This window comes from Triticum dicoccoides, chromosome 7A, assembly GCF_002162155.2.
Source record: "Triticum dicoccoides isolate Atlit2015 ecotype Zavitan chromosome 7A, WEW_v2.0, whole genome shotgun sequence".
In the NCBI taxonomy this organism is placed as follows: domain Eukaryota; kingdom Viridiplantae; phylum Streptophyta; class Magnoliopsida; order Poales; family Poaceae; genus Triticum; species Triticum dicoccoides.
Genome location: NC_041392.1, coordinates 100,594,475 through 100,605,541, shown reverse-complemented (window position 1 = coordinate 100,605,541; position 11,067 = coordinate 100,594,475). Strand labels below are relative to the sequence as shown.

At 46.4% G+C, this 11,067-nt stretch overlaps 1 protein-coding gene across 1 annotated transcript; it reads left to right on the top strand.

The window, feature by feature from the left end:
• Nucleotides 1-6,066: 6,066 nt before the first annotated feature.
• On the top strand, nt 6,067-8,956 carry LOC119328881 (protein NUCLEAR FUSION DEFECTIVE 4-like). Its single transcript, XM_037601877.1, has 3 exons — nt 6,067-6,620; nt 7,120-7,997; nt 8,340-8,956. Exons 1-3 carry the CDS (start codon nt 6,288-6,290, stop codon nt 8,818-8,820), a joined length of 1,692 nt encoding a protein of 563 aa, XP_037457774.1. The 5' UTR covers nt 6,067-6,287; the 3' UTR covers nt 8,821-8,956.
• The last annotated feature ends 2,111 nt before the right edge of the window (nt 8,957-11,067 follow it).

Sequence of the window (11,067 nt, the reverse complement as noted above, 5' to 3'; positions counted from 1 at the left end):
TCGCATCAAACAAGATCCAGATATAATGTTCATGCTTAACGCTGGCACCAAATAACAATTATTTAGGTCTAATACTAATCCCGAAGGTAGATGTAGAGGTAGCGTGCCGACCGCGATCACATCGACTTTGGAACCATTTCCCACGCGCATCGTCACCTCGTCCTTAGCCAATCTTTGCTTAATCCGTAGTCCCTGTTTCGAGTTGCAAATGTTAGCAACAGAACCAGTATCAAATACCCAGGTGCTACTGCGAGCAATAGTAAGGTACACATCAATAACATGTATATCACATATACCTTTGTTCACCTTGTCATCCTTCTTATCCGCCAAATACTTGGGGCAGTTCCGCTTCCAGTGACCAGTCTGCTTGTAGTAGAAGCACTCGGTTTCAGGCTTAGGTCCAGGTTTGGGTTTCTTCTCTTGAGTAGCAACTTGCTTGTTGTTCTTTTTGAAGTTCCCCTTCTTCTTTCCTTTGCCCTTTTTCTTGAAACTAGTGGTCTTGTTGACCATCAACACTTGATGCTCCTTCTTGATTTCTACCTCCGCAGCTTTCAGCATTGCGAAGAGCTCGGGAATAGTCTTATTCATCCCTTGCATATTATAGTTCATCACGAATCTCTTGTAGCTTGGTGGCAGTGATTGGAGAATTCTGTCAATGACGCAATCATCTGGAAGATTAACTCCCAATTGAATCAAGTGATTATTATATCCAGACATTTTGAGTATATGCTCACTGACAGAACTGTTCTCCTCCATCTTGCAGCTATAGAACTTATTGGAGACTTCATATCTCTCAATCCGGGCATTTGCTTGAAATATTAACTTCAACTCCTGGAACATCTCATATGCTCCATGATGTTCAAAACGTTGTTGAAGTCCCGATTCTAAGCCGTAAAGCATGGCACACTGAACTATCGAGTAGTCATCAGCTTTGCTCTGCCAGGCGTTCATAACATCTGGTGTTGCTCCAGCAGCAGGCCTGGCACCCAGCGGTGCTTCCAGGACGTAATTCTTCTGTGCAGTAATGAGGATAATCCTCAAGTTACGGACCCAGTCCGTGTAATTGCTACCATCATCTTTCAACTTTGCTTTCTCAAGGAACGCATTAGAATTCAACGGAACAACAGCACGGGCCATCTATCTACAATCAAACATAAACAAGCAAGATACTATCAGGTACTAAGTTCATGATAAATTTAGGTTCAATTAATCATATTACTAAAGAACTCCCACTTAGATAGACATCCCTCTAATCCTCTAAGTGATTACGTGATCCAAATCAACTAAACCATGTCCGATCATCACGTGAGATGGAGTAGTTTCATTGGTGAACATCACTATGTTGATCATATCTACTATATGATTCACGCTCGACCTTTCGGTCTCCGTGTTCCGAGGCCATATCTGTATATGCTTGGCTCGTCAAGTATAACCTGAGTATTCCGCGTGTGCAACTGTTTTGCACCCGTTGTATTTGAACGTAGAGCCTATCACACCCGATCATCACACGGTGTCTCAGCACGAAGAACTTTCGCAACGGTGCATACTCAGGGAGAACACTTCTTGATAATTAGTGAGAGATCATCTTAAAATGCTACCGTCAATCAAAGCAAGATAGGATGCATAAAAGATAAACATCACATGCAATCAATATAAGTGATATGACATGGCCATCATCATCTTGTGCTTGTGATCTCCATCTTCGAAGCACCGTCCTGATCACCATCGTCACCGGCGCGACACCTTGATTACCATCGTAGCATCGTTGTCGTCTCGCCAATCTTATGCTTCCACGACTATCGCTACCGCTTAGTGATAAGGTAAAGCATTACAGCGCGATTGCATTGCATACAATAAAGCGACAACCATATGGCTCCTGCCAGTTGCCGATAACTTGGTTACAAAACATGATCATCTCATACAATAAAATTTAGCATCATGTCTTGACCATATCACATCACAACATGCCCTGCAAAAACAAGTTAGACGTCCTCTACTTTGTTGTTGCAAGTTTTACGTGGCTGCTACGGGCTTTAAGCAAGAACCAATCTTACCTACGCATCAAAACCACAACGATAGTTTGTCAAGTTGGTGCTGTTTTAACCTTCGCAATGACCGGGCGTAGCCACACTCGGTTCAACTAAAGTTGGAGAAACTGACACCCGCTAGCCACCTTTGTGCAAAGCACGTCGGGAGAACCGGTCTCGCGTAAGCGTACGCGTAATGTCGGTCTGGGCCGCTTCGTCCAACAATACCGCCGAACCAAAGTATGACATGCTGGTAAGCAGTATGACTTATATCGCCCACAACTCACTTGTGTTCTACTCGTGCATATAACATCAACACATAAAACCTAGGCTCGGATGCCACTGTTGGGGAACATAGTAATTTCAAAAAAATTCCTACGCACACGCAAGATCATGGTGATGCATAGCAACGAGAGGGGAGAGTGTGATCTACGTACCCTTGTAGAACGACAGCGGTAGCGTTAGCACAACACGGTTGATGTAGTCGTACGTCTTCACGGCCCGACCGATCAAGCACCGAAACTACGGCACCTCCGAGTTTTAGCACACGTTCAGCTCGATGACGATCCCCGGACTCCGATCCAGCAAAATGTCGGGGAAGAGTTTCGTTAGCACGACGGCGTGGTGACAATCTTGATGTTCTACCGTCGCAGGGCTTCACCTAAGCACCGCTACAATATTATCGAGGATTATGGTGGAAGGGGGCACCGCACACGGCTAAGAAAATGATCACGTGGATCAACTTGTGTGTCTAGGGGTGCCCCCTGCCCCCATATATAAAGGAGCAAGGGGAGGAGGCCGGCCGGCCCTATAGGCGCGTCAAGGAGGAGTCCTCCTCCTAGTAGGAGTAGGACTCCTATTAGGAGGGGGAAGGAAGTGGGGAGGGAGAAGGAAAGGGGGGCGCCGCCCCCCTCTCCTAGTCCAATTCGGACCAAGGGGGGGAGGAGGCGCGCGGCCCACCCTGGCTGCCCTTCTCTCTCTCCACTAAGGCCCATATGGCCCATTACTTCTCCCGGGGGGGGGGTCCGGTAACTCTCCGGTACTCCGGTTTTCTCCGAAATCATCCGGAACACTTCCGGTGTCTGAATATAGTCGTCCAATATATCAATCTTTATGTCTCGACCATTTCGAGACTCGTTATGTCCGTGATCACATCCGGGACTCCGAACTAACTTCGGTACATCAAAACTCATAAACTCATAATATAATTGTCATCGAAACCTTAAGCGTGTGGACCCTACGGGTTCGAGAACAATGTAGACATGACCGAGACATGTCTCCGGTCAATAACCAATAGCGGAACCTGGATGCTCATATTGGCTCCTACATATTCTATGAAGATCTTTATCGGTCAGACCGCATAACAACACACGTTTTTCCCTTTGTCATCGGTATGTTACTTGCCCGAGATTCGATCGTCGGTATCTCAATACCTAGTTCAATCTCGTTACCGGCAAGTCTCTTTACTCGTTTCGTAATACATCATCTCGCAACTAACTCATTAGTTGCAATGCTTGCAAGGCTTATGTGATGTGCATTACCGAGAGGGCCCAGAGATACCTCTCTGATAATCGGAGTGACAAATCCTAATCTCAAAATACGCCAACCCAACATTTACCTTTGGAGACACCTGTAGAGCTCCTTTATAATCACCCAGTTACGTTGTGACGTTTGGTAGCACACAAAGTGTTCCTCCGGCAAACGGGAGTTGCATAATCTCTAGTCATAGGAACATGTATTAGTCATGAAGAAAGCAATAGCAACATACTAAACGATCGGGTGCTAAGCTAATGGAATGGGTCATGTCAATCACATCATTCTCCTAATAATGTGATCCCGTTAATCAAATGACAACACATGTCTATGGTTAGGAAGCATAACCATCTTTGATTAACGAGCTAGTCAAGTAGAGGCATACTAGTGACGTTTAGTTTGTCTATGTATTCACATAAGTATTATGTTTCCGGATAATACAATTCTAGCATGAATAATAAATATTTATCATGATATAAGAAAATAAAATAATAACATTATTATTGCCTCTAGGGCATATTTCCTTCACGGTGGTGGTTGGCGTGTTGGTGAAAAAAGCTCATATTCATATCTCATTTCCATATGCATAAGAAGCGGGAGCGTTGCCTTGCAATTGATCGCTCAAATGAGCATAGGCCCAGCAGCTTCCTTTTCAGTAATTTGTATAGGATAGTCTCCTGGGATGACAAAGATCTAGATTCTGCCGCCATATCCAGAAGACGAATAACTTTCAATGCAATGGCAATTAACAACTTGATGTTACCAGAAAAATTATCGTCGCAGGTTCTTTGCGGTGGCTTTAAGTTCACTATCAAGTGTAGTGAAAGGATCCCAGCCTCTACAGTTTCCATAACCCCCTCCACCTTCATCCAAAAGGCCTCGAACTTGAACCTCTTACCCATCCTAGCGTTGATACCCAGTAATAGTGGACAATGATACAATATGGCGGTTCCAGGAGCCGCAAGGAAGCAAGAGGGATATAGATCTTCCTAGGATGTTGTGGCAAAACATGATCAATCTTTTTCATCGTTGTGCGCTCCCTTTCATTGGACCAGGTGTATCAACATCTGTTCAGGGAAATCTCCTTCAGCTCCAATGTGCCGGTACATTTAATCCGCGGATGTTCCACACAAGTAGCTTCAATTGTTGTGTAGCCATAGAAATAGCCAACAACACAGTCCACCCTTAATATTGAGGTTTCATCATGCATAGATAAGAGTTAGATGTAATCTCTCCCGAAAGAAAAAGAGGTCGGAGATTACACCCAGGGAGGGATGAAGGCAAATTGTTCCCCAAGGATGATCTCATGCAAGATTATTAGCTTTCGTAATTAATTTCCACATATGTCATAAGAAGTGAGCATCCAACTCTATCATAAGAATTTATCATGTCTAGCTTGAGTATAATGTATATGCTTCACCACATTGTTGTACTTCATATATGAACACTCATATACCGTAATAATGTTGTCAGTGATTAACTGCCAAGGACGAAGGCAGATTGTTCATCGGAAATAATCTTAGGGAACATTAAATTGTTTAGGGGAAAACTCAGTGCATTTAATTATTCAATGTGCTCGGCAAACTTCGAGATAACCAAGTCCGAAATCAAACCCGAAGTTACATCTAGACAAGTTTTACAAAGCACAACCTTTCCTTGTTAGACGGTGTGTTGCACCATTAGCCGCACGATGAGCCTAACATATGTTGAAGTTCCCCGACTGCCTCAACAAGCATTTCGTCTCCTCAATAACCGTATGTACGTCGATCTATCTTGCCCCTCGGATCCCAACCAAGATGCTATGACCTAGCTGTCGGTCTCTACTAGGAATCTTTCAAGCCCAAGTCCTCTTGACAATTATGTTGCTCGTCTGCAAGCCATGAGTTTCGTCAACGCCGAATCCAAGACGTGAGGGAAAAAACGGCACGCTCCCGCCACGAACTCTCCATGATGATCTCGTAGGATTGCCCCTGCCTCCTTTGCCCAATCCACAACACCATCCACATTAGCTTTCACCCACCCTTCCTCCGGACGAGACCAACGCCGAACACGCGCACCTGCCGCCGACACTAACCCTGCCGACGTGGGGACGTTCTATTCCAGGCGCCATGCCATTCCTCCCATAGCCTTCAGGTGCACCTTACTTTGGATGCAATCTTATATTGCAAAATTCGTGGTTTTTGTAGTAGGCTAGTAGCTTGTGAATTTAAAGCAACATCGATTAGTTTAGGCTGGCCATAGTGAGGGTAACATAAGTAGTAACATGCACTTGGACTCACAAACATGCTTATGTGACAGTCAATTAAAGAATAGTATATGATACTTCACACTATGACCAGCCTTATCCTCTTTTGCCTTCGCGGACGGTCACGAACGTCACGGACGCGTCCGCTTACATCTGTCTGCGCCAGGCCGGTCGTGACCCAGCAGCCTCCGTTCCAGGCCCATATTGGCTCGCGCGCCAGGCCGGCCGATCTCTCGCTTTCCCCTACCAAATCCTGAGATCCCGGCAGCTGCTTTGCATAGGCAGCCCGACACTGCCGACCATCCCCGTCGGGGCCTCCTCCATCGCTCCCCTTCCTTTTCTTTTCCTCCTCCCGTCCTCTCCAAAACCCCCCATTAAATTCACTTCCAAACTCGCTCGCCATCCCTCCCTCTCGCACAGATTCCCCTCCCCCTTCCCCCGGAAACTAGGCCAGCCAGAGAACCAGCTCGGCTCGGTAGAGGATGCGGGGGCCGGGGGCGGTGAAGGCGGGGAGCCGGCCGCCGTGGCTGGGGCTGAGCGCGGCGGTGTGGGTGCAGGTGGCGGGGGGCGCCAGCTCCACCTTCGCGCTCTACTCGCACGCGCTCAAGCTCGCGCTCGGGGTCGACCAGCGCCGCCTCGCGCTGCTCGCCGTCGCCTGCGACGTCGGGGAGAACCTCGGCCTGCTCCCGGGCGTCCTCTGCAACCGCCTCCACCCGGCCCTGCTCCTCCTCATCGGCGCCGCCGCCTGCGTCCTCGGCTACGGCGCCACCTGGCTCGCCGTCTCCGGCGCCGCCCCGGCGCTGCCCTACTGGCTGGTGACCTCCCCCTCCTTCTTCCTTGCACTTCAATCCGTATATTCATTAGTAAGTACAATTTAAATCCTCGATTGGCTCTGAGGTCGATTTCGTAAGATCCCTTTTTGTTCACTGGTTGCGGTCTGTTACATGGGAATTGAACTGCTCTCGTTCAGTAAATTCAGGGGAAAGTAGAGTAGCATTCTTTTGCGCCAAGTGTCTGCTTTTGCAGCTGCAAGTTAACATCTTGTGGACTAATATATGGACGAATATGTTCCCCGTAAACAAACGTCCCTTTCTATGATCCCAACAACATAAATATAATAGTGAACAAACACTAGCAATCAAGTAAGCGCCAGTCATATATTTGGCCAAAGGGAAGCACCATTTGGCCTTGTCCGCTGGCAATGTGTGTGCACACATGGAGGATTCTCGCTTCAGCCTTTCGTGTCAATCTTTGCTTTGATTGTAGGGTATACTGTGAATTGACTAGGGGCCTTTCTCCTGTATTTTATTACAGGTATGGTTGGCATTGTGCCTTGCTGCAAACAGTGGCGCGTGGTTGGGGACTGCCGTTTTGGTAACCAACATGAGGAACTTCCCTCTCAGCAGAGGTGCCGTTGCCGGCATCCTTAAAGGCTACGCCGGCCTAAGCGCCGCCGTCTACACCGAAATATACACCGGCATACTTCACGATTCGGCCGCGAGCCTTTTGCTTTTGCTCGCTCTCGGGGTTCCTTCGGTGTGCCTTCTGACAATGTACTTTGTTCAACCCTGTCAACCCTCTCTGGTGCCGAATTCTTCAGAGCAAGTTCACTTCCTCTTCACACAAATCGGGAGCATTGTTCTTGGGGTTTATCTTGTTGGGGCCACAATATTGGATCATGTCGTAACACTTAGTGACGCAGTGAACTATTCTCTGGTTGTTATTATGGTCCTTCTGCTCTTTGCGCCGGTTGCAATACCCTTGAAAATGACATTGTTTCCAAGTAACCGAAGAAAAGGCCCGTCGGACTCTTCCGGCGCTGATAGTGATCATACAGAACCATTTCTTCCACCTTCTGCCTCCGGATCAAACCTTACTGATCTAGATGATGAGGATTCCTTCGATATTGACATTCTCTATGCAGAGGGTGAAGGGGCTGTAAAGCAGACAAGAAGAAGACCAAAAAGAGGAGAGGACTTCAGATTTCGTGAAGCACTGCTCAAGGCAGACTTTTGGCTTCTTTTCGCAGTATATTTCATCGGTGTTGGATCTGGAGTCATGGTCCTTAACAATCTAGCACAAGTTGGAATTGCAGCAGGTGCTGTGGACACCACTATATCACTCTCTCTGTTCAGTTTCTGCAACTTTTTTGGCCGTTTGGGAGGTGGTGCTGTTTCGGAGTATCTTGTCAGGTAATGAAGTATCTTGTTTTACTGGATCACAGTTATTCTTCAAATGTAGAGTTTGTCAATCTCGTAGAGATTTTCTACCTACTGTGATATAGTACCATGTTAGCTAGGTAACCTTTCTAGTTTAGGAATCAACTGTTTCCCTAGTTGAATGACCAAAGCCTCCATTCCAGTTTCAAATTAAGTCAAACAATTTTCACTCTTGCTTAGGGCCGGGACCGTTTTCTCCAGTCCCAGCTGTATACAAATTTGCAATCAACAAAAAAATTGAGTGGGTGGGTACATGGTTGATATACCCTGTTTTAGAATTTGAATTTTGGTATGACCATGGTGCTTGTTTTGCAGGTCATGGACAATTCCCCGGACAGCACTGATTATATGCACCCAAGTAGTGATGATATTCACATACCTGCTCTTTGCATTGGGTCTCCACTCTACACTTCACGTCGCCGTTGCCTTGCTTGGCATATGCTACGGTATCCAGTTCTCGGCGATGATCTCAGCATCATCGGAGCTATTCGGGTTGAAGCACTTTGGGAAGATCTACAACTTCATCTCGCTCGGGAATCCACTCGGCGCGCTCCTGTTCAACAGTCTCGCAGGATATTTCTACGATCTCGAGGTGGAAAAGCAGCACGCCACGACGACGGACTTTGACGTCGCGTGCCATGGCCCCAATTGCTTCAGACTCACGTTCTTTATTCTGTCTGGCATGGCCTGCTTGGGCACACTGCTGAGCATAGTCCTGACCGTGAGGATCCGGCCGGTGTATCAGATGCTCTATGCCGGTGGATCCTTCAGCCAGCCCAGGAGCTCCGCACATTGACTGACGTCGATCGGAGCTCTCGGATCCCTGGAGACACAATGATCGGACAGCTTGCTTATTTTTGTGGTCTGTATTGCCATCCTGGGACGTGGGTCTTGGCTAGTTCAGATCTGGATCTCCAGGATGAGGTATCATATTGAAGGGTTATAGTGTACTGATGCATGAACCCGAGGATATAATAACTGGGATCGCTACACTTGTAGAGTAGCGATTTGTAATATTCTTATTCACCCCAGATATCATGTATTATTTGGATGGTTCTCAGGCTGTGACAAGCCAGCCATGTAGAATGATGCCCGTACTACTGCTTACTGGTGCTCTCTCTGTATACCACTGAAAAATCTTTTTAAAATGCTAGTATCCGTTGTCTTGGTAACATGCCACTGCTGCTTATAATTTTTTATTTCAATTTCGATCAGATTTAAGCACCGAAGTGGATATAGATCTGCATCTTGGTCTCGCTAAGAAAACTGCACTGAAGCTGACAGATCTATATCTCTGCACAGCAGGACGTGTTACCGTCCTTTCATTTGCTACCTGCTGTCAGTTTACAAAAATCCTACACTTACGGATGAGTTGTTACGGATTACATGTACATGCATAATTGTCCTCTCTCTATTAAACCTCCCGTCTGAATTTAAGGGTGTGGGCCCTGTGATATCCAACCACTAGTTCCCACACCAGTCCGTAGCGAGAATCCGCAGCTTTTCTATCCGTAAGTGTAGCATTGCTGGTCAGTTTATTCCACTTTCTCTGTCTGTGGCATCATATACTCTTGAAAAATTACCTGATATCGGTCCATCGCCGGGGCAATTGGTCGGTCGTGTGCCGTCCAAAATCTTGAGGAGGTCTTAGGGGTGTGCCGTGTGCGACCTGGGTAGATTTGGTGGATGTGATCATGTGTCGGCTCCCGGCTACCTTGCGAAGAGTTTTTTTTTTTTTGAGGGGAACCTTGCGAAGAGCTTGATCAGCACTAGTAGCAAATGGGCCAGCCCATGTAGTGTTTTCTTGTCATCGGTTCTAGGAGTTCTTCTTCTGGTTTTGTTAGCATGGCTTTGCCCACTTATCTCCTTTTTATTTCTTTTAATTTTTTTTCAAATGTGTGAACTTTTTAAATTTGATATTTATCAAATTCGTGATTCTTTCTTAAATTCATGAACTTTTTCCCATTTTCGTGATATTTTTTCACTTTCATGATAATTTTTCCAAATTTATGAACTTTTCAAATTCACAAAAAATTCAAATATTATGGACTTATTTCAAATTCATGAACTTTTTATTTTGTGCGCCTTTTAAAATGTATGGAATTTTTCAAATTCATGATTTTTTCCCCTAAAATTGTGAAAAATAAACAATTTTGTGAACTTTATCAAATTTTCGTGCACTTTTTAAATTTATGAACTTTTTTATGTCAACGGTCAACTAGGCCATTGGTAATAGTCTACCGTCCACCTCTCGGTGGTCAGCAGTCAACGTCGAACAGTCTATTTTTCATCAAACGTGAGACAATCAAAAGAGTTGGAGCTCTTTGTTCGGCCGGCCCAAGCAAATACTTACATGAGCACCAATTTGCTCGCTGGAGGTCTCCTTCTCCGTGACAATGGAGAGATCATACTCTTATTCCTCTAGCGCGATCGTTGGCTCGCTGGGGCCCATAAAATTTGCTTTGGCCCTGTTCAGAATCGCATGCCGCCAAGAATCGTATCGTTAGGGACGCATTGTGCAATGAGAAACAAAATTAGCATGAAGAAAAAAATAACAAAAAGAAAACAAGGAAAACCGGACAGAGCAAACCTACAGCGACCACTACTAGCGGCATGGACCAGCGCGCTAAATGGGCCAGCCCGCTAGTGGTCACCCATTGGTGATTCCTATTAGGAATCGGTACGGGCGACACATAGTTGTCGCGACTCCCTCCCCTGCTAATGTTCGGTGTACAGCTCGACTGTCCGGGCTAAAAAACACCACCCAACTAGATCCATCAAAGTCAGCCCAAACTTTTAGGTTGTCATTCGTCTTGTCGGACCATACTACCCAGACCCCACAAAATGTCCCATCCATGTCTGAATCCCGGACTAAACCCTGGCGGGTAGCGGATCTAAGCCCAGCAACTCCGGATCCATCAACTGAGACCTTGTCCCCTGCTCAGACGAGGAGGAGATAGCCATCTGACTAGTTCGCTGTCGGTCCTGGGAGGACACCCAGGACCCGGCGTGAGATCCACTCCAGCTTGAATCTATTGCTGGA